General features: G+C 34.4%; 4 protein-coding genes across 8 annotated transcripts; 3 read left to right on the top strand and 1 right to left on the bottom strand.

The window, feature by feature from the left end:
* Positions 1–231: 231 nt before the first annotated feature.
* On the top strand, positions 232–4316 carry LOC104771538 (uncharacterized). 5 transcript variants are annotated; one of them, XM_010496071.3, is made up of 6 exons: positions 232–697; positions 1290–1448; positions 1546–1589; positions 1689–3182; positions 3285–3438; positions 3533–4316. In XM_010496071.3, exons 2-6 carry the CDS (start codon positions 1301–1303, stop codon positions 4204–4206), a joined length of 2514 nt encoding a protein of 837 aa, XP_010494373.1. In that variant the 5' UTR covers positions 232–697; positions 1290–1300; the 3' UTR covers positions 4207–4316. The 5 variants fall into 5 exon arrangements, with proteins under 5 accessions (XP_010494373.1, XP_010494375.1, XP_010494374.1 ...); XM_010496073.3 differs by having other exon boundaries at positions 270–697; positions 1290–1442; XM_010496072.3 differs by lacking the exon at positions 232–697 and adding an exon at positions 798–1012.
* Positions 4317–15666: 11350 nt separating this feature from the next.
* On the top strand, positions 15667–17367 carry LOC104771537 (vesicle transport v-SNARE 11-like). Its single transcript, XM_010496069.3, has 5 exons — positions 15667–15992; positions 16365–16489; positions 16723–16781; positions 16881–17069; positions 17174–17367. Exons 2-5 carry the CDS (start codon positions 16396–16398, stop codon positions 17231–17233), a joined length of 402 nt encoding a protein of 133 aa, XP_010494371.1. The 5' UTR covers positions 15667–15992; positions 16365–16395; the 3' UTR covers positions 17234–17367.
* Positions 17368–17467: 100 nt separating this feature from the next.
* LOC104771536 (VAN3-binding protein) lies at positions 17468–21227 on the top strand. Its single transcript, XM_010496068.3, has 7 exons — positions 17468–18018; positions 18165–18260; positions 19064–19484; positions 19799–20005; positions 20098–20147; positions 20282–20339; positions 20723–21227. Exons 1-7 carry the CDS (start codon positions 17692–17694, stop codon positions 20929–20931), a joined length of 1368 nt encoding a protein of 455 aa, XP_010494370.2. The 5' UTR covers positions 17468–17691; the 3' UTR covers positions 20932–21227.
* Positions 21228–21301: 74 nt separating this feature from the next.
* On the bottom strand, positions 21302–23060 carry LOC104772775 (chlorophyllase-2-like). The gene is made up of 2 exons (XM_087506556.1): positions 22538–23060; positions 21302–22098 (listed from the first exon to the last, which is right to left on the bottom strand). Exons 1-2 carry the CDS (start codon positions 22787–22789, stop codon positions 21409–21411), a joined length of 942 nt encoding a protein of 313 aa, XP_087362682.1. The 5' UTR covers positions 22790–23060; the 3' UTR covers positions 21302–21408.
* Positions 23061–23114: the final 54 nt, after the last annotated feature.

Raw genomic sequence — 23114 nt, 5'->3', positions numbered from 1 at the left:
AGTCTTTGGATTTAGATTATATATCGAAGACTAAAATAAATTATTATCGACTCCAAAAACGTATTATGTTAAATTATAATGATATATTTTTATACTCCAATATATCATTATATTTTGATATCAAACAGTCTGATTAAGGAAATCTGAATATTCCAATATAGTAATAGACCAAAGAAAATAAAATATTATAGGAAGTTAATTTATATAATCATCCTAGTTATTAAATTCTCCGACATCAATAAATAATAAACACACAACACAACCTAGTTGTAATAATACCAGAAACGCGTTTAGAAAAGACGTTTGAAAAAGAACCTAACACCGTTTTGTAGTAGTTCCGAAGTCGTAACCTGCTCCATTATCTATGGACAACACACAACTTCTCTCTCTCTCTTCTCTCTCTACATATCATCCACTTCCGTACCTGTCGCTTCTAATTAATCGCATTTAATAAACGCGTCTGAAGTCCGTCATTGCGTCGGTGATGTCACCATAGTCTTCTTCTTGACGACTCTGCGCAAGTCTTTTCATAGCGACGAAGAACAAAAAAGCTTCCATCTTTGTCGCCTTAAAGCTTGTTCCTTTACTCCGTTTTGTTGAAATTCCGGCGACAAAGCTTCTATCTTTACTGCGTTTGTATAAAATTCCGGCGAAAAGCTTGTACCTTTCACCGGAGAATGCAGATTCCGGCGAACAGGTCTGTGTCTTTTCTCTGTTTCTGCTCTCTTTCTCAGTTGAAACGCCGTCGTTTTCGTCGAAACCTTATATTACTTTTTAACAGTTCTTTTTTTTTTTTTGGCGAAATGTTTGGTGAAGAAAGCAAAAGACTTTTTCACATTCTTTTGCTGAAATTTTTCTCTTTTTTTTTTTGTTTGTTTCCTTATGACGTTCCCCGTGTTACCTTTTGCTTGCTCAACTTGCCTTTTTTTGTGTTCTCTCTTGTTCTTATGGTGTCGGTAACGAACGCAGTTATTGCGTTTGTATCTCTTTAGTGATTGATTCGAAGTTTTTGGTAAGTAAATGCTTGTGCTTTGACCAATATTTGTTTGCTCTTAATTCTAAAGATTCTTTTCTTTTTAATTCCCAAAATTTATGTTTCCTTTAATAATTCTCTTTCAGTAGTCCAAGTAAAAATATTCAGGCAAAGGTCGGTTCTTTATTTCTTGAATCTGAAGTTCTCTCTTTGGTTTGTGTTGTCTAGTCTACTGTTACTAATTAGGACTTTTATTGAGTTTTTTCTTGTTTTTTTTTTGTTAATGGATGGTGGATTGTGATTGTGATGGTTTCAGGGGTTGAAGAAATGAATAAGCAACGAAGAAGAAACGTTCAAGGTCATGGCACTGGAAGACAGATTCCAGGATGTTTGGGTCGGATGGTTAATCTGTTCGATTTTGGAACAGTTGGTAATGGAAAGAAGTTGCTTACTGAGAAACCACATTTTGGTAATGGTTAGGTTTCTTCACTCTTTTAAACCTCTGGGATTAGTAAAGTTAGGATTTTTATGTCATTTTGATATTGATGATGATAATGATGATGGCTTCACAGGATCTATCAGGAGGAATCGGTTAGATCATATAAAAGATAAAGTTGTGAGTTTGTTGAACCTGTAAAGACAATTTGCTTTCTCTGATTGTTTTTGTTTATGAAATGAGTAAAGTGTTAATCTTTTGTTTTTATTGGGAGTGTAGGATGTGAGGAACGGTGGAGTCAATGGAACACCGATGAAGATGCTTCTAGAACAGGAAATGTCGAAAGACATGGATATTAAGCTCAGTTCGACTAATTTGGTTGCTAAGTTGATGGGTCTTGATTCCTTTCATCAGACACAACCTTCTCCGAGGAGTAATAGTTCAAAGCCTCGTCTAAAGAGGTCGTTAAGTCACGGGGAATATAAAGATGTCTATGAGATTTGGCAGAAACCGAGTAATGGTGTGGAGGGTTTAAGCAAGAAGCATATGGACATTGTCCGTGAAAAGTTCTTGGAGGCGAAACGTTTGGTTACAGATGATAAACTTAGACATTCCAAGGAGTTTCAAGAAGCTATGGAAGTTTTGAGTTCGAACAAAGAGTTGTTCCTCGAGTTTTTGCAGGAATCAAATAACTTGTTCTCCCATCGTCTCCACAATTTCGAGTCCATTGCGCCACCAACCCCAGAGAAGTCAAAGAGGATCACTATTTTGAAGCCTTCAAAGATCATTGTTGATGAAAAATTAGGAAATGAAGCAGCCACTGAATCTCCGAGAGACGGGATGAAGAGTGATTTATTCAAATGGCCGGCTGAAGAAGAATATCCGACAAGGCAGTCAACTCGAATAGTTGTTCTCAAACCTAATGGCCATGTCGCAAAGGCTTCATCATGTCCAACATCTCCAAGAGGTTTTGAGGAGAGAGAGTCAAGAGATGTGGCTAGGAGAGTGAAGAGACAGATTCTAAAGGAAGAAACTTTACATTCTTCTGCCTTCTCTAATGGTTACATAGGCGATGATAGTTCTCTTAACGAGGATGCAGATTCTGAAATCATGTCACCGGTCTCAAGACATTCATGGGATTATATCAACAAGTACGATAGCCCTTTTTCTTCCTCTCCCTTTAGCATAGCCTCTGATTCACCAGAGTCATCATCCGTCTGCAGAGAGGCTAAGAAACGGCTTTCTGAAAGATGGGCATTGATGGCAGCATCTAATGAGAATTTGCACGAGTCCAAAGTTATGGAAAAGAAAGTCTCTAATAGTACGTTAGGTGATATGCTTGCAATTCCAGATTTGAGAGATGATCTTAGAATAGAAGAAGAAACAACCAGTGAAGGTAATGAACAGGAAGGTCCTAGTGTGTATGATGCATCTTGCTTAGCTGGTAGTGTCAGTAAAGAAGAAGGAAACTTAAAGCCTCTTAGAACCCTTGTGCGGTCGAAATCTCTCCCTGAGTCATCAACAAGTCTTGGACATAAGTCTCTTGATACCAACAAGGAGAAATCCAAAGCTCCAGAGGAACTGACAAAGTCAAAGAGCTTGAAATGGTCTCTGAAAGGTAAAGTCTCAAACTTTCTTTTCTCAAGGAACAAGAAATCCAGCAAGGAGAGATCTTATGAGGATTCCCAAGTGGTAAATTCTGAAATCTTAGATTCTCGGTGCAACGATGACTGTGATGCATCAGTGTCTGCCAGGAGCATGAATTCTCGTGAGGTAGTATGATCATATAAAACACCTTTACTGATTTTAATACATTAATCTGTTGCATATTTTAGTTACAAACAAATATGCTTTTTGTCACATATATCTCAACAGGGAGACTTCTCAGTTGCAAGGGCAACCACTTTTGGAAACTCTAGTGAGTGGCGTGATGAACCGAGTCCAGTTTCAGTCTTGGAAACTTCTTTCGATGAAGATGATGGAATATTTTTTAATTCATCTGTATTAAATAGATCATCTTCTTCTCTTGGTAAGGTTTCATTTATAGCATAGCACCTATCTTTATCTTTTTATCTTGCTGTTTCATATTGATTCCTTATAAACTGGAGTTTTGGTAATAACAGGACGGGAGATGAGTTCCAACTTATTAGGAAAATCGCCTCCGATAGGTTCCATTGGTCGAACCTTTTCATTCGATGACTCAACAGTAGCTCGGTGCTTCTCATCTAAACGCTCAACTACTTCCACAAGAGACGAGGAAGAAGACTTGCGTCTCCTCATCAACACACTCTTATCAGCAGCTGATCTTGATGCTATCTCAGACAATCTTTTGTCTAAATGGCATTCTGCAGAGAGTCCACTAGACCCATCTCTGAGAAACAGCTACGCGGAATCAACAGAACAGCAAAGACTCGGATCAAACGTGAAGAAGCTAGTGTTCGACCTAGTCAACACACTGCTTTTGGAGCTAACACCGAGCTATCTCGTACCTCGTAGTCCCTTAATTCTCTCTGGTAAGCCGTTGCGGGTTTATGTGATAAACCGTATGCAAGAATGTTTAACGGGTAACGGAAGAGTGGAAGATCGTTGGTGGGATGAAGACGGAGACTTGAGCAGTTTGGCTGTGAATAAAGTTGTGAGGGTTGAAGTAGCCGAGATTGGTTCGCCGGAGTGTTTGAGATTGGAAATGGATTCAATGGGAGAGGAACTAGAGTTGAAGTTACTGGAGGAGTTGGTGGAAGAGTCTTTGATGGATTTGTCAGAACAAGCCAAATTATTCATTCCAAGTATTTGTTAATCATATGAATGTAAATTATATGGTTTTTCGTGTGTATAATATAAGGTGAATTCCACATTCTATTTTGCTTTTGTTTTTGGGTGAATGATAATGGAACGTAGTATTACATAGATATCATCTCTATTATTCCAATGTCTCAAAGATTGTTCCAAACTTTCTAATCTGATTTGTTGGGTTTTGCTCAGAATGTTAACCTGAGTAGCTACAATTTCCTAGATTAGGCCGTCCTAGTTTGGCTCACAATTACATTATCGAAAAAAAGGAAAAGAAAAAGTTGGACCAATGAGTGGACGCATGTACTAGTGTTAGGTGTTGACGTTTTTTGTCCGTTTGGACAAACAGGTGTTGACTTTTCCATCTCTCAATAATAGAGGAGGTGTATTGAAACCATGATTTTGGAGGATTTTATAGTATTTAGGAAATTTAAAATTTTGATAGATTTTAGGGAAGTTAATATGATTTATGTTAAAATTCTTTCAAATCTTACATAAAACCATGAAATTTAGATTTCTGTATTTTAACTAAACAAATCCTTTCAAATCCTCTAGAATCCCTAAAACCTAGAGGGGGTATTAAACTTATGTTTTAGATGATTTGGTGGAATTTTAATATTTTTAGAATTTTGCAAGATTTGAGTAAGATTTTAGAAGATTTGAGTAATTTGTTATAAATTTATATTAAGAAAATGAAAATGAAATGACAATCTGTGAGATTTTGACACATTTTGTGAATGATTTTAGAATGTTTCAAAAATCGTCTTTGTTTTTAACATTATTGATCATTTGTAGCCTGCAAAAAAAACATATTACAGTTAACAAAAAACGATGAAATGACCATTTTTGATAAACAAGAAGTGAATATCATGATCCCCCCTACCCTAAATCACACAGAGAAATTATAGAAAAGTCTAGGTAGATTCTGGTAATTTTCATATGAATATCATATGACGTTTGCTTGAGTTGAAGAACTGGTATTTTTTTTTGAGTTGAAGAGTTGACAATTTTCCAGCTTTTGATGCAATGATGTGTGTCAGTGTTACTTTGTCGTTCAGCACCGCTTAGTGAGAGTGAGAGAGATGGGAGAAAGTTTCTTACGAAACGAGATGTCGGAGTTTGTACAGCTATAGTTTCGAACTGGATGTGTCTGCTCCGAAGATAGAGTGATATCTTCCGGTAGGCACTGCTGATTGAGACAAGGTCGCTCTCATTAGAATGATGAATTTGAATGGTTGAATTTGATCTTATGGTTTGTCTTAGATTTGGTAATAGAAAGAAAAAACGTAGAACTCTTGTGTAAGGTGTGATTTTATAAGTCAAAATTCCATCTTATAGGGTGTGATTTTATAAGTCACATTTTTTAACTAAAAAACAAGAAAAAGTCTCTTAAAATCATTCAAAGTAGCTCTTTTAAAAAAAGTTGTGATATTTTGAATAACAGTAGATTTTAAGTAAGTTTTACAAATTCTGAATTGAATAACAAGAGATTGTGAATCATTTTAAATAATTTTACATAAATGTCAAGTTCAATAACATAGGATTTCAAAAGTTTTTTAAAAATCATCAATTGAATAACAAGTGATTTTGAAAATACCTTAAAATCTTCTAAAATATAAGTTAAATACCTCCCTCTTATTAAAATCCAAATTCACAAACTGTTTTGAATAACAGTGGATTTTAAATTAGATTTTTAAATCATCAGCTCAATAACAGTGGATTTTAATGGATTTTTTAAAATCCATGATTGAATAACATATGATTTGTAAATTTTACACAAATTAGTTAAAATGTCAAGTTTAATACATCCTCTCTATTACAACACCCATTTTTTTTATTTTTAACACTTCACATCATCTTCTCTCTCTTCCACATCATAATTCAACACCTACATCATTTTTATTCTCTACAATAGTTTTGTTTAATAAAATTACAACACCTTACCCAACCAAATTTATTTCATATTTTTCACCTTATTTATGTTTATTTTTTGTGATCACGTCTTATTAATCATAGTTAATATCAAATAAAATTAAAACAAGAAAAACTAAATAAATTTATAAAATAAATTGAGATTTTGTTTTTTTATTTTATAAAATATATAATTATTAGGATCCATTAAAAAACCAGTAAAACAATAAACAAGAGTTTATGAAAGCTGATAGCAAAAATATAGTAGAAAATATGATTTTTTTTTTTGTGTCCAAATTAAATGAAACAAGTCTCTATTTATAGCGAATGAAAAATGATAAATTTTGGTATAAAATAATAAAATAAAATTTTGGTATTCTATAAGATAATTATCTCAAATAATTGGGTTAGATAAAAAAATATCTGAAATCTCACCATCCAATAGAAACAAAACATTTCTTTATCTAAATATTATTCTATAATTAAAAAAGTAAACTATTCAGAATGTGCCACGTGGCGAGCAAACCCACTACTTTTGGGTTTCAACGGATGTGAATGTTTTCAACTGTGTTGTCTCCACATCATCTCTTTTGTTTTTTTCATCACTCCATTGCATTGCTTCAACTGTTAAATTTTTTATTTAACAGCTCAAAACTACATCATTGTAAGTAGTCTTAGCTTTTTGTGTTTTGTTTTACATTTGCTGACATATTTCATCACTTCACAAAAGTCACACAAAAATATTGTTACTAAACAGTTTGGATGGTGGCAGCGCAGGACAGACAAATCCGTTAGCAGATTATACCGTTTTTTATTTATCATTCATAAAGTACAGTTTACAGTGGTGTGGTCTGAAGAAAATAGACCAACTGTAAATCATATTTACGTACAAATAAAGTTGAACCGCAGCAATTGTTGTCCGTTCTATTTTCAGGATAGACTAAACCGATGACAGATTTGTCTGTCCTGATCGCCGTCACCATTTACAGCCTACAAATCTAAACGTTGATATCTTGAACTTTAAAAAATTGGTAAGAAAAAAAATCAGCAAGTTTGGAATATTTCTGCTTATGGAATTCTGATAATCATTGTGTTAGCCTAGTGCAAGAGCATCTTAATCACTTTAAGTGGCTTGCAATTTAACCAATGAAAAATAAATATGCATGATAAATTGTTAAAAACAATAAAAAAGCTAATCAATTTTGAATTGAGAATAAAATAGCTAATCAATTTTGCATTAAGATTTGAAAATCTAATCTAATTTAGAACAAACATTTTCTCCTAAGAGATTAAATGAAAAGAAGGGAGAGAATATTATGTAGTAATTAGTGGTGGAAGCACATTTAGAAAATAAATGCAATTAAAGAATTTTAGTTTTATATAATTAGTGTTAATTCATTCAAAATAGTATAAAAAATTATTGTGGTAAATATGGTTTTAATCAATGTACATTAGTGGATGAGAAATATGTTATTCTAATTAACTAATATGAGTCACTAACTTTGATTTTGAATTAGTATTAGTGGTTGAACCCAAAACAAAAAGTAATGAGGGAGAGTTACACTTGAATTTACATGTGGTAATGAGTGGGAGTTACACTTGAGTTTAAACATGAGTTAACTATAAATAAATATTATAGAATATCTGAAAAATCTTGCATATAAAAATAATGTATTTCTATAACATTCAAACAGTTAGATTGGTTAATATAAACTCACACGTAATATTTCAAATTTATATTATTTTGGTTTACTTATAGAATCATATGAACTTCTATCTTATTGAATTTTCTTTTTTAATTTCACTCATCAATTTAAATTATAGTGCTTTATTTCATTTTCATACAAATAATTTTATCTATGATTCAATTAAATATTATGAGAAATTGTTAGAAATTACTTTTGTAGATATCTCTTTTCTTTTCAAAAATACACTTTTTGGTCATTTTCACTTTTACCCTATTTTATACAATTATAAATGTTAAGTTAACTTTTTTTAAAAAATTAGGTTTAGGTTCTCTGTTATATATTTAGGGTATAGTCTTGTGGGGTATGACCGTCTGATATATTTAAAAAATAATATTTCAGATAAGAGATGTAAGAATTTTTTTTTTGATAGATAGATGTTACAATAAATTATTGCATTACATAATTAAAGAATATATGTTAAAAATAATCAAACATGTCACTTACTTCGTGTTGTTTATGTCACTCCAATGGACCGACATGTTCTGTAGAAACTACAAAATTGTATTTCCAATTTTATTAGGCTTTATTCAAGCCTTCTTTAATGGGTTCCAAGGTCTTGATCGTTTAGGTGAGGCATGCAAATTACCTATGATATTTATAGATGTCTTTTGCCCATGTATATAGACTTCCTTTTAGTTTTAGACAACCCACATCACTAGCTTGTCACTATTAATTTCTTTGGATTTGGCAAGATCCAAAATGATCCAAGCTAGTGATGGGATGGTTTCTAGTCCATCTATATATGTAGCATTTTCATTAGATCAACTATTCTTTTCAATATAGATAATTTTGTTAATCACTACACCTTTTTCTATGAAAAGTTTCAAGACCAAATCAGTAGAGCTTAGTCCTCGGGCCGGGGATTGAAGTATATCAAATATAGTCTTCTTCCCGCAGTTGATGTTCGAACACGAGAGATGTCCTGACTCTTCCAAAGCATAACTCTCGGTTCAACTGGTTGCCGACTTCATTTTGTTTAAGAGTATACATTAATCATTATTCTTAGACAATGTATCATTTGATCAGATTTTATTTTTTATAAATAATAATACAATTTTGAAGAAAGAAATTGATGATGAAAAAGATAGCTACCAACACCCTCGTACATGCACACCTTCTCTGTCTTTTCTATCCTTTCATTACCTCAAAAGAAGGGAACAAAAATAGGGATTTTGGGGTCGCTATTTAATTATTTATGCTTATTTGTTACTTATTAGGAAAAGGTCACCTTTCCTATTATATCAAACCAAACTAACATTTACTCATCGATCTCTCCTATATCAATCTCCCCTATGCATCGGTTTCTACATTTTTTCTTGAATTTATTTCATTTGCATTGAATCAAATTTCTTCTTCCTTTCGGTTTCTACATTTTTTCTTGAATTTATTTCATTTGCATTGAATCAAATTTCTTCTTCCTTTCTATTGTGTAGTTATATGGACGTTGAAGGAGATGGGATAGATTAGCCCTGGATAAAAAATCCGGATCCGAGAATCCGAACCGGAACCAATCTGAAAAACCCGAGATTTCAGATTCGGATTATGCCATTTGACTCTATTAGGTCCTATGTGTATAGACCCGTGGCTATCGGTTCGGTTTCGGGTTTTACCCGATACCCGAACGGATAAACCAAAAACCCAAAAATTTTAACTAAGAGGGAAAGAGGATTTAAGGTTCCTACCATTCAATTATATCATTTTTTTAGTTTCTTCCTCGATACTCGATACTCGACTCTCTCTTTCAATTTTTTTTCACCCTTTATATAAAACCTCGAGATAATATTGAAAACATAAAGCTGGAAACCCTAAATAAGATCTGTGTGCCTTTTCCTCCACCTTCTGCGTTGTCGAGAATCCATTCAGAAGTAAGGTTTACTACTTTACTTTGTAATTCGATTGGTCGAGCCGTCGAGTTCAAGATTATAGCTGTATATGTACTTCGATTTACAGAATTAGAAACCACCTCTTTGTTAAATCTGCACAAAGAATTGTGATTTAGATGATTTAGGAGATGATAAATGTTGATCTCTGTTTAGCCGTGACCGTGTGTGCTTGTATGGTTTCTTAGAGAGTAGTAATGCTCGAAATTGGTCAAGTCCTTTGTTGTTTTATTTCTTAAAATCATTGCTCGAGTCTTATCTCTTAAAATCATTGGTCGAGTGACTCGAGTTCTTTGTTGTTTTATCTCTTAAACTCATGGCATTGCTCTAGATTATGAGTTTTTATCTTCTGAGTTCTGTCTTCTAAGTTCTGACAAAGGGTTGCTTTTGAATGTTTGACGTAGATGGCGTCTTGTGATAATCCAACAGGGACAGACAATGATCCGATGGAGGTTGAAAGTGATACTGACGATGATGAATTAGATGGGACATACATTGATGAGGTTGAAACACCTAGTTCTGGTAAGACTCGTAAGAAAAAAGGGAAGAAGCTGAAGGATCCAGTAAGACAAGAAATAAAGAAAGGTCATATGTTTGGCAACATTTCACTAGAGTACCAAAGAAGAAAAACAAGTGTAGTTGCAATTATTGTGGAAGAGAATTTGGTTGTGCAACCAAGTCCGGAACTTATACTCTAAGGAAAAATATTGAAAAGACATGCAATGCATATAAGGTATGGCTAAGTGCTAATAAAGATAATGTTCATTCTGTTTTGACTCTTGATGGTGTTGGTGGTAATATTAGAGTGAGTAAGGTCAGTGAGGCATTGTTTAGAGAAGCTACTAATGAAATGTTGGTTCTAGCTGAGTTACCACTAGCTTTCGTTGAGTGCTTAGCTTGAAGACATTTCTGTTCTAAAGTTCAGTTGTATAAACCACATTCTAGGAGAACGGCTACAAGAGACATTGTCGAGATTTATGTGAAGAAGAAGGCATTGATGAAAAAAATTCTTGAGCACAACAAACAGATATTGTCTTTGACTACAAATATATGGGTTGCTTCCACTACTAGAGCTAGTTATATGGTAATAACAGCTCATTTTGTTGATGATATGTGGAGATTAAGGAAGATGATCATAGGATTTAAGAATGTTTCTGATCATAAGGGTGGGACAATTAGTAACTGTCTTATGGACTGTTTGGAAGAGTGGGGCATACAGAGAATATTTTGCATCACTGTTGATAACGCTACAGCTAACACTTACTCTATGACTAAGTTCAAGACAACAATGATGGATAAGTATGGAAGTGATGCATTGATACTAAAAGGTGAATATTTGCATTTGAGATGTGCTGCTCACATACTGAATCTGGTTGTAAAGGAAGGATTGTATGATATAAATAGCAGCGTGGAGGTTATTCGCAATGGAATACACTATGCAAGATCTACATCAAACAGGCTCAAGGCCTTTGATTTTCGTGTGGAATCAGGAAAACTTAGAAGGGGAAGCCTGCCTTTAGATGTAAAGACCAGATGGAATTCTACCTATCTCATGATAGAACAAGCTTTAAAATTCAGAGTTGAATTTGAGAGGATGGAGGCTGAAGATAAACCATACAATGACCGCTTTCAGGAGAAAATGGATGGACATAAAAGAGTTGGGCCAACATTGAAATCGGATTTAGATTCAGCTGAGAGGTTTGCTCAAATTCTTGGCATCTTTTATAAGTCTACATTGGTTCTTTCAGCTTCTACGACTGTTGCTGCTCATAAACTCTATAATGAGATAGTCTCTGTTATGAGAAATATTACCATTTTAGGCACAACAGGAGATGATGATGACATGCATAAGAAAGCGACATGCATGTTAAAAAAGTTGGAGAAGTATTGGAATCCATTTGGTGATAAGGTTGAGATGAACAGACTTGTGATGGTAGCAAGTGTGTTTGACACGAGGAAGAAAATGAAGCTTGTTGAGCTATGTTTTGATAGGCTTTATGGTAAAAGCAGTGTGGAGTCTACTCATCTGTCTAATTCAGTGAAGAATATCTTGAAAGATTTGTATGATGAGTATACCAGAGCCAGTTTGTTGAATAAAAGTAGTGATGGGTCATCTTCTCACTCATGGTATGCGGCTCAAGATCAGTTTGATACTGATATGAATGAAAGACGAGCTCCTGTTGGATATGAGGATATGGCTGAGATCTTTGATGATATGGTGAAAGAAACGGGGATTCATACTTCTTCTAATGAGTTGGATATGTATTTGAAAGAGGATGTGGAGACTTCAAATATTCTAAAAGGTTCAGAGTATGATTTGTTTTCATGGTGGAGGGTCAACAGTGGGAAGTATCAAGTTCTATCATTGATAGCTAAGGATATACTTGCAATGCAAGTGTCTTCAGTAGCATCAGAATCTGCTTTTAGTATAAGTGATAGAGTTTTAGATCCAAGCAGAAGTTGTTTGACATATTATATGATCGAAGTGTTGATATGTACTAAATAGTGGCTGAAATGTGAGATTCATATCAATGACAAAGGAGTCTCAACCATTCAACAACTTCTTTCTGAGATTGAGATCTTATGAGAGGTACTTTTTTTCTTTTAGTCCAGTTTTAATCTCTTAATAATGTTTCATGTTTGATTGATTTCTAACATTATGTCTTCGATTTTCTACAGAGTTTGAACCTGATTTCAACGTTTAAGATCAAAGACTGAAAGATCAGTAGAGTGACTGATTGAGGGAGTGAGCTATTGAGGTAATTCGGCCATAAATTGTTCTCTTAGTCTCTTACGGTTTAGTGTATAGTTTACCAATGAATTGATATTGTTTTATGTGTTTTTTATTGTATTAGGTCCAGAAGGAGAGCAAAACCAAGCCATTATTGTGTTTTGTTTTCCATTTTCCTCCCACTTATTTGTTTTAATGTCATGACTCATGAGTCATTAAACTTGGATTTGTTGTTTTGGCAAGAACTTAAAAACTCTTCTTTAGTTTCTATTATCTAGTATTGTTTCTCTCATTTGTATGACTTGGAATATTCGATTTCATGGATGGATTCTATTATAATATACCTATTGAGTATTGTGTCAAATTTGCAAAAATAGGTGCTTGTACTGGTTAAAAGTCTTAAGAGTCTTAAGAGTCATAGTAGTCTTTTGGGTATAAGGGCAAATTTTCGATTTTCGGATAGAAAATTAGTGTATTCGGGTAGCAAATTAGTGTATTCGAGTAGCCATAACTCAAACCGATATGAAACCGATTTTTTTGGTTTTTTTGGATATTAGAACTCTTATCTGAACCGACCCGAACCGGAACCAATTTTTTTAGGTTTACCCTATTGGGTCCTATACTCATATACCCGATAACCCGAATCCGATCGGGTTTTATCCATATCTGATACCCGAATACCCAGGACTAAGATGGATATATTCTCTGTTCGGGCCTGGGTAGGCCTGGGCAAAATACCCGGATCCGAAGATCCGATCCGAACCCAATCCAAAAAACCCGATCCGAATCCGTATCCGAAATTGTAAAATACCCGAACGGGCTAAATCTCTAAATCCAAAAACCCGAATCCGATCCGAACCGAAATCCGAATGGGTATCCGAATATACCCACATTATTAATATATAGTAGTAATATATTAATAATATTTATAATTTTAATAATATAAGTGTCTAAAATATTCAGATTTTTAGATATTTAATTTGAAGTATTTAAACTGTTTATTAGTAAATTTAGATAAAAAATACTCTAAATTTTGAGATAAATTGTGTATTATTGAATTATTTAGACTAAATTAGATACTAAAATTTTGAATTTTGTGAATTTCGGGTAATCCGAATCCTAACCCAAAATATCTGAACCGAATCTGATCAGAATCCGAAGTCTAGAAATACCCGAACGGGTTCTATACCTCTAAACCCGAAAACCCAAAAACCCGAAATACCCGAACCGAACCCGAACGGATACCCGAATGCCCAGGCCTAGGCATTCGGGTATCTGTTCGGGTTCGGTTCGGGTATTTCGGGTTTTCGGGTTTAGAGGTATAGGACCCGTTTGGGTATTTTTAGACTTCGGATTCGGTTCGGGTATTTCGGGTTCGGATTCGGATTACCCGAAGTTCATAAAACTCAAAGTTTTAGTATCTAATTTAGTCTAAATTATTCAATAATACGCAATATATCTAAAAATTTAGAGTATTTTCTACCCAAATTTATTAATAAACAGATTAAATACTTCCAATTGTCGAAAATATCTAAAACTCTGAATATTTTGAACACTTATATTATTAAAATTATAAATATTACTAATATATTACTACTATATATTAATAATATTTGTATATTCGGATATCCATTTGGATTTCGGTTCAGATCGGATTCGGATTCGGGTTTTTGGATTTAGAGATTTAGAACCCGTTCGGGTATTTTATAATTTCGGATACGGATTTGGATCGGGTTTTTTGAATCGGATTCGGATCAGATATTCGGATCCGGGTATTTTGTCCAGGTCTAGTCTGTTAGTAGAAACTTTAAATATTTACTTAATTTCGGACAATTAACTATCTTGTATTCACACAATAAAAAAAATAAAAAAATAAGTACTAGTATGTTGTATACACGTATGTGTTGAAACTTGAATGTGAACCCGCGTGCCGAAAAGGCTAAAAGAGCTTTAGTAATTGGGTTTAGTAACCTTCGGCTGCAAACATTCTCATGGTTTGTACGCATTTAATCAACTAATCTTTTCGTTCCAGTATGACATATTTTCTTATAATAATACAGTTACATATCTTTCTTCAAGGCCAAGACAAGTTATGTATAAAGATTATTGAGGCTGTGAAAACTGAAAGTCTGAATGAAGTGTGGTCATACAAATTAGGAATTAGTGGAGTAAGATAGTTTAAATAATTATTCGTATAAACGAATAAGTAAAAGAAAATAAAGAAGAGACAAAAAGCTGAAAGGAGAAGGTGGTGAAGAGAGTGTTCTGACTTGTCACGGACACAACCTTACATACATTAGATTTGTGGTTCCATATGATGACGTGCCCCAGTCACGCCTCCACGTGCACATCATTCCACTCCCCCACTATATTATTAATAATTATATGTAATGTAATTCAAGAAAAAATAACAAAAAATCAAGTTTCTGGACCATTTATATACGCTCTAAATTTAGACATCGAAATAAAGAGAAAAATTGAAAGATTATGTTCAATCTGTGAACCAATCTCGATGTTAAATTGGTGGATGAACAAAAAGACTAAGGAACTTAAAACTCTATCTTGAATAATCAATTTTGGGAGACAATGTTGTTTGTATTTATTTGATTTTGTTCTAAACGACTAAACTCTCTTGGATTATTAAGTTCATATATTTAAAAACATGATATGGCGATTTTCTTATATATATGTATCACTTATCATGTGTTGCCCCACAGTCAAACTGGATCGACATATTGACCCAATCGACTTTTAGATTCCATTTTGGGATCATGTTTTAAAAAACACATTGGTTCATGCTTCATACCAAGATTAGAGCTTATCAAATTATTACCTTTTCTCTTATGAAATACTATTCTGAATCCGTACCTCCTAATAGTAAAATTAATTATTAGGTCATAATTTTCATGTTAATGTGCATATATAATGATCAAAGCAAATATTTAAATATATAAAATTTAGGTTTGGATCAATAAGAGTTTTATTTTCGCTTTTTGGCATTTCATAAATCAATTACCACAATAACCACATTACATATTATCAATTTTCAAAACTTTATTTTTTTCTTTTATCAAACAAATAATTCTTTTTTTTTTACTATAGAGTTCAAAGTAAATTCACCACTAAGTAATTATGAATTTTAACATTTTTTTTTTCTTTTTGTCTTTATAAGTTGAACTCGTAATTAATCAAGAACCGTCAGAGAAAGTACAAAGCACTCTCTTAGGCCATTTTTATCGGCACAACAGTTGGACTGTTCTTAGCATAATAAATTGATAAATTTATTCAATAGTGCTCTTAGAACACATTTTTTGTTCTTAAATTAGAACTGATTTTAGAAGAGTTCTTTGTCTACGTGGCAATGGTTGAGATTGAGAAAGAGACTTAAATTTTTTTTTTGTTTCGCAATCTCACAGCAATATCAAATCAAATCATCTTCTGATCGTCGTCTTCCACAATTTCTTTTCACCAGAGCTTTTTCCCCGATCGATTTACTGACTCCGACGTCACCTCTCTTTCCCCCGTTCGTTTCTGATCTCTGAGTCTGCCTTATTTCTGTTTTTGTTTTTCCCAAATGTCTCAGTCTGATTTCAGTTTTGATTTCTAATTTTGTGCTTCAAATCGCTTCTTCTCCGGCTAAACTCTTTTGTTTCTTCTTCGGATCATCGGAAGCATCGTGAATTTTACATTCTCTGGCTTATTTTTTACTGTATCGCAATCTAGTTTTGGAATACACAAATAAAATGTTAGGGTTTTTGGATTTCTTAAGATATCACAATCGAACGATGTTAGTCTTTGATGGGATTGGGATTTTAAATTTGTTCTAAATTTATTACTCTGTTTGCTTCAGTTTTTGTTTGTTCATCTTAATTATTGTGTGTTGATGATTGTGCAGAGTTCTTAGTTGCAATTCCCATTTGGGAACAATGAGTGATGCGTTTGATGGATACGAGCGGCAGTATTGTGAGCTCTCAGCGAGTCTTTCGAAGAAATGTTCCTCAGCTATTGCACTTGATGGAGGTGAAGATTAACAATACTTGAATCCACTCTGAGATACTTTAGTTTGTGTTTCATTTGCTTTTTAGATCCTTCATGCCTTTCTTTTGTTTGGTTGCTGATTTGAGAAGAGAGCTTGTGATTAGTAGTGATGACTGACCATTATCATAGTTTTGTTTATTACCTTGATTAATGTGTTGTTGTTTGCACAGACAGTTTCAGATGCATTGATGATAATATTCTTAATGATTTTGCAGAACAGAAGAAGCAGAAGCTCTCTGAAATCAAATCTGGGCTGGATAATGCGGAATTATTGGTATATGATTGGTGTAATGTGAAGTTATTATAATAGAAGCTTTGGTGTTATGTGTCCGTTTTGCGTATTGATGATGTTCTGTCCTTTTTTCTTCACCAGATTAGGAAAATGGATCTTGAGGCAAGGAGCCTTCCACCAAGTCTTAAGTCCAGCCTCCTTGTCAAATTAAGAGAATTCAAGTCTGATTTGAACAATTTCAAAACCGAAGTAAAGAGAATCACAACTCGAACCTTGAACGCTGCTGCTCGAGATGAGTTTTTGGAAGCTGGTATGGCCGACACAAAAACGGTAAATAAAGGAATTAGTCATATTGTTTCAGTTTAGTTACATCTCAATCTTTGCTTAGAAAACAACTTTTGAGTTAATTTTTGTTGATTTGTCGTTGTGGTCAGGCTTCGGCTGATCAAAGATCAAGATTGATGATGTCAACTGAGCGTTTGGGCCGAACCTAGAAGCTAGAAGAAAAGATAACTTGTATCTAGAAGGTGATGTACGATGTTTGAAATGATGTTAATGTTGCAAAGGTTCATGTATCAAATGTAAAATAAAAATTGATTATTATATTATTAAAGATTACGATCTTAAAGATGTTTTCCCTATAACTAACTTTTTAACAAAAAGATCTTTAACTACTGATCTTAGATTATTTTCCTAATATATTTAGTCTAAGAACACAGAAAAAAGTTATGCCTATAAAGATGGTCTTAAAACTGAAACCAAAGGAGTTATTAAGATCATCTATTAAGATAAAGCCACGTGTTAATCTAATCACAGCTAAACAAATCCAACCGTACGATTTAACTAGAGGAAGCTAAAAGCCTAAACCTCAACCGCTTTTAAATACACGAAAGCTTCACATAACTTCCCCATTCTCTTCTCTCACATTCTCTCTATCTCTCTTTAGAAAAAAATGGATAAAAGTGGTAAAACGTTTGGAGAACAATATTGGTGGAGGTCAAATCCAGCGTTCAAACCGCCCGAAACGCCGTTAGATTCTATGGAGTTTCTCTCACGTACTTGGAGCCCTTCCGCGACTGAAGTTTCTAGAGCGGTCGTCGCTTCTCCTCCTCTGAGCTCTCAACCGCCGCAAATGCGTTTCTCTGAGATCCAGAGCGGTTCTTCTGACGTCACTTTGGTGCCGGAAAATGAAGAGAACGGTGTCGTTTCTGGAAACACTTTCTCTTTCGCTTCTTCCGAGACTTCTTTGATGGTCATGGAACGTATCATGGCTCAGTCTGTAAGTAATTAAGTATAAATATATCCCTTACAAACCGGCGTCGCTTTGAAGAATCATATCAAGAATCATAACTTTATGTTTATGTACGTTACTATTATTAAACTTCTATAGTTTTTTGTTAACACGATTATATTTATTTGTATTAGCCGGAGATTTCATCACCACGGACCTCAGGGAGACTATCACATAGCTCTTTCACCGACAGCCCTCCGATCTCTCCCTCGGACATCGACGACTTTAAGGTCAGTTCAATTCTTGAACCGGTTTAAAGAAATACTAAACCGGAATCCAAAATCTTACTTATTAGTTATTCATCAGTCCCTTTCTTTATCAGTGGATTGTTCTGACTTCTGGACCTCTGGTTTGTTAATTATATTGGACTAGAGTGTGAAGAGTTAAAAATTGGGTGGGTTAAATCTATGGGATGGGTAAAAAAGCTGGGTCTATTATGCAAATTGGTAAAACACGTTGACAAAAAACAAAAAACAAAAAACAAAAAAGGCTGGCTACGTATGTAGTAGAAGCAGTAGAGTAAGAAAAACAGAGGAACACAAAGCTCAGGCTTTCTCTTCTTCCTAAGCATTTTCACTGTCATTCACTCTAAGTTTAGCAGTATTTGTCTTTTTATTTTTTTTTATCCACATTTTTTTTCTGTCTTTGTATTTATGGTATTTATATCATTAAATTGACGCATTCGATTTAGTATTTATTTAGGAAAAAGAATATTGTTGTGTCAGCATTTATGGTCTTGGACCCAAAGATTGGCTGGCTTATATTCACAACGGTCTATTTCCCACAGCCGTTTATTTGGGAAAATGAATTAAAATATATATACTTTTTTCTTATAATGGTACATATTATTTTATTTTTCTTGAAAACTTAAATAAGCAAAATTTCGTTACAACGAGGAAATTCAGAAAATTGAATTCCATTTGTTTTCTTAAAAAAACTTTTTCTTACACAAATAATTAAGTTGAAACTTTAATTAAGTCCAAAAATTTGGTTTTAAGTTTTTAACCTAGAGTAATTTAAAATACTTGTGCAGCAATTCTACCGTATAAGCCCATCCTTTAATGGGCACATACGTGGTCCATCCGCCATCCCCGGCACCGCAGGAGGGTCTAAAACTGTTGGTCGTTGGCTAAAGGACCGGCGAGAGAAGAAGAGAGAGGAGACGCGTGCACAGAACGCACAGCTCCATGCAGCTGTCTCCGTAGCTGGTGTTGCTGCCGCGGTTGCTGCTATAGCTGCAGCCACGGCCTCTCAGTCAAGTGCCGGAACGGACGAGAAAGTGGCCAAGAATGACTCGGCGGTAGCTTCTGCCGCCACTTTGGTGGCGGCGCAGTGTGTGGAAGCGGCAGAGATTATGGGAGCTGATCGTGAGCACTTGGCCTCCGTTGTCAGTTCTGCTGTCAACGTTCGTTCTGCCGGGGATATCATGACTTTGACCGCCGCCGCTGCCACAGGTATGTTTCTTCCATTAAGCAATCATGTCAATAGTGAAATGTTAATAAATGGTTACTTCAATATGTTGTTACTAACTTACTACAATTTTTAAAAATCTTGATCCCTGTATTTTAAAAAAAAATCAATTATGAACCATACAGAAGTGTAATAGTTCTTTCATGACCTATGGAATAGCCACTCATTGAAACAACGCTGGCTAGCTATAATTTTTTTCTTTCTAGGAAGATTAAATTTTTGGCCTAGAACCACTAGGCGACCATGCATTAGTTAAAAGTACTAGTTTCTTGTTAACCTATTTTTGTTATGTGCATAGCTTTAAGAGGAGCTGCGACATTGAAGGCGAGGGCTTTGAAGGAGGTATGGAACATCGCGGCTGTGATTCCAGTGGATAAGGGTATACCAAAAGGAAGCGGTGGTGGTTACAGAGGAGGCGAGTTAGCTCCAGAGGACAATTTCCTCGGGGTTTGCAGTAAAGAATTGCTAGCTAAAGGTTGCGAATTGCTTAAACGCACCCGCAAAGGTTTGTTAATGTCTTTTAATCGTTTCAATTTAGTTCATGCATGTTACGTAGTTCTTGAGTTAATTATATTATTTTCATTTCATATTTTTCAGGTGATCTTCATTGGAAAGTTGTTTCGATCTACATAAATAGAACAAAGCAGGTAAACCATATATAGAATTGTACCTTTGTAATTATAGTTACGTATAGTTAATGTGTGAATCGACCTTTGTTGTGGAAGCTAAACTAAATATATATTTGTTTTGTTTTAATGTGCATTTTATCTTTATTGCGCAGGTAGTGTTGAAGACTAAGAGCAAACATGTTGCTGGGACCATTACAAAGAAGAAAAAGAGTAAGTGAAATAGTGATGCTTTGCTTCATACTTACTCTTGCTTTGTTTTTTTATATTGGGAATCCAATAGATCAAAAGGTCAAAAAGGTACTAACTTTGGAATAGTTTTTGAAGTTTAAGAGACTATTAGATCGTAAAGTTAAAGACAGATCCAAACTTTCATGAAAAGATTAATTAATCAGTTAAGAATACTAGTCTTGTTCTCTCTTTTTGTCTTTCAACAAATCACAGCAAAATAAAGGAATGGATTAGTCTAATGGTTATTGCTTTGCACATTTCTTTTTGTGTTCACATTAATTAGTCTTAAGTTGTTGGTCTATAAGTAAAATAGTTTGTTTCTAAGTCGCTAATTCAATTTGTGATGTATTGATCTATATATATAGATGTGGTGGTGGAATTGGTCAAGGGATTACCGGCATGGCCTGGTCGGGAATTGCTCGAGGGTGGAGAGAATCTGAGGTATTTCGGGCTTAAGACGATTGAGAAAAGAGTGATTGAATTCGAGTGCAAAAGCCAAAGGGAATATGATCTTTGGACACAAGGTGTTTCCATGCTTCTTTCCATTGCTTCTGATAGGAAACATAAATGTTGAATTAAGGTATAGTCTTGGGGTAAAGTCAGAATGAAAATGGATACTAATGGGGCTAATTTGGATTCTCTCTTTTTCTTGGTGTTTTTCTTTTTCTAGCTGGAAGAGATAAGGTAATTAAACCGTCTATTTTTTTTTTCTTTCTTTTAAAAGTAAGATCATTGTAGTAGAAGAATATGTAAATTACATTATATTCTCGTTTTGCAAGTTATGGTGATTGGGACATCGGACGAAAGTTATGTTTTTGTTTCTTGTGGGGATATTGTGGTATAGAAAATACTGTGTGAACTTCTTTTAAAGTTTTTGAAACTTTATTCTTCTAGTCTTGTGAATGTAATCGAGTTAAATTCATGAGCAAAGATAAAGAGGTCACTTAAGTAAAAGAGTCATAATTCATAAGTTTGAACTACTACATAAGCAACAAAAACTGATAATATATATTGAAAATAGGAAAATCAGCCCCTAAAGAAAAACTTATGTTTACTTGGTAACCTCAAACTCTTGAATTTTAATAGGAAGACCCTTGTGACACCCATCTTTGATCTTAACCAATTCAAAGTCATCTCCTTCCAAATAAGCCTTCAAAAACGACACAAGAATTCCACCAACAAATCTCCTCATTGGCCTTCTCTTTTCACCATTCTTACACAAACAGTAAAAAATCATCCCCCTAATCCCTTTTGTATTATCATCAAGCATGTCCAAATGCCCGTAATCCTCCGCGACGAAATGCCACGCTGGACTTTGACATTCCCGGAAGAACTCTTCGTGGTTCACTCCGGGATGCGCACATGGTGGAAACAGTGAGTTCCAAGCGGTTTCAACAAGCCCCGAACCTATGACAAGTACCGGCATTTTGTCTAGGTCTAACGAGTTTGGTTCATAAGCCAAAACTGGAGGAGGGGTTTGTTGTCCTTTCCATGTTCCATCAACAGGATCTATACCGATCAATGTTGAGATCTTTAGATCCGAGGAGTACCCAAATTTCTTTAGAGCGACCGCAAATGCCGTTTTGCCTCCGCGGCTATGGCCTGAGAGTGCGAACTTTGATAGGTTTGGTATTACTTGTGCTGGAAGAAAGTGGTTAAGTGATCCGACGGATAACCAATGAATAATCTCCGCCGTTGATTTAATTTCATCCGTTATGTCCGGTCCGGCGATACTATATAACTGTTAAATATCATCACATAACCAAGAAATTGTATTTTCAAATGACTAAAAATATGCAACGTTATGACATTTCGAGCACTCAGATTCTGATGAATTAGTCCAATTGATTAGGGACAAAAACAGGATAAACACGTCAAAAGGACCCATATATTTGTTTGCATCTCTGCTCTTACTTCTTACTTTTCTTCTTGTCTAAAGGTTTATATACGTATCAACAAATATATTTAGTATATATGATTTTGGATTCAATTAGAATCTCTCTGTACATGGACCTACTTATAAATTACATAAAATTTTCTTTGTAACTATACACATTATTAGAAATATGTGACTCACACCTAACTAACTATGCACACACTATAATCAAAACTAAGAAGAAAATCTAGTGGCTAATTAATTCTTGAAACAGTGTGATTAATTTTAAAATTTAGAATTGAACCTGAGGAGCGATGAGGATGAAGCCATGAGAAGAGACGTGCGACATAAGCTGGGAATAAAAGGAGTTGTAGAGAAGGTAACCATGGAGGAGCATCACCACCGGGTATTCTCCTTCCTCCACCGGCGTCGCCACCAACAGCTGTTTTGGCGGAGACGGCGTCGTTTTGCAGCAGCGAGATGATGAGTCCAAGGTTAAGATATCTGTTTTGTATTTGCCATCTTCAAAGGCGTTTCTTGATGAAGAAGAGGACATTTTTTTTGTTTCTTTGTTAGTTTTTTTTTTTTTTTTTTCTGGTTTACTTTTTTTTTCGTGGGTAGATGAGAATGAGATTAGTTGGAGATATTATTATTATAGGGAGAAAAAAAAAGTTACGAACTAACAAAAGACTACTAGTAGAATGAAACAGAGTAAAATGACACTGCAAATTTTTTTCGTAAATAAATGGTGTATATAAATCTTACTTTATATAAAATATCATCATCTTTTATAAAATGTGCAATAAAATATGTGGTTTTCGCAAAAATATCATATGCATATTATCTCCAAAATTACATACTCTAACAAAGTAACTCTAACT

Source organism: Camelina sativa, chromosome 20, assembly GCF_030686135.1.
Source record: "Camelina sativa cultivar CO46 ecotype springtype chromosome 20, ASM3068613v1".
Classification (NCBI taxonomy): domain Eukaryota; kingdom Viridiplantae; phylum Streptophyta; class Magnoliopsida; order Brassicales; family Brassicaceae; genus Camelina; species Camelina sativa.
This window is presented reverse-complemented; position numbering and strand designations above follow the sequence as displayed.

Coding starts and splice junctions, on each gene's coding strand:
- LOC104771538 (XM_010496071.3), top strand. CDS start 1,301: ATGAATAAGCAACGAAGAAGAAACGTTCAAGGTCATGGCACTGGAAGA. Junction 1,449..1,545: donor GAAACCACATTTTGGTAATG/GTTAGGTTTCTT, acceptor ATGGCTTCACAG/GATCTATCAGGAGGAATCGG. Junction 3,439..3,532: donor TAGATCATCTTCTTCTCTTG/GTAAGGTTTCAT, acceptor TGGTAATAACAG/GACGGGAGATGAGTTCCAAC.
- LOC104771537 (XM_010496069.3), top strand. CDS start 16,396: ATGAGTGATGCGTTTGATGGATACGAGCGGCAGTATTGTGAGCTCTCA. Junction 16,490..16,722: donor AGCTATTGCACTTGATGGAG/GTGAAGATTAAC, acceptor ATGATTTTGCAG/AACAGAAGAAGCAGAAGCTC. Junction 16,782..16,880: donor TGGATAATGCGGAATTATTG/GTATATGATTGG, acceptor TTTCTTCACCAG/ATTAGGAAAATGGATCTTGA.
- LOC104771536 (XM_010496068.3), top strand. CDS start 17,692: ATGGATAAAAGTGGTAAAACGTTTGGAGAACAATATTGGTGGAGGTCA. Junction 18,261..19,063: donor CGGACATCGACGACTTTAAG/GTCAGTTCAATT, acceptor ATACTTGTGCAG/CAATTCTACCGTATAAGCCC. Junction 20,148..20,281: donor ACATAAATAGAACAAAGCAG/GTAAACCATATA, acceptor TTTATTGCGCAG/GTAGTGTTGAAGACTAAGAG.
- LOC104772775 (XM_087506556.1), bottom strand. CDS start 22,789: ATGTCCTCTTCTTCATCAAGAAACGCCTTTGAAGATGGCAAATACAAA. Junction 22,099..22,537: donor TCATCCTCATCGCTCCTCAG/GTTCAATTCTAA, acceptor GATATTTAACAG/TTATATAGTATCGCCGGACC.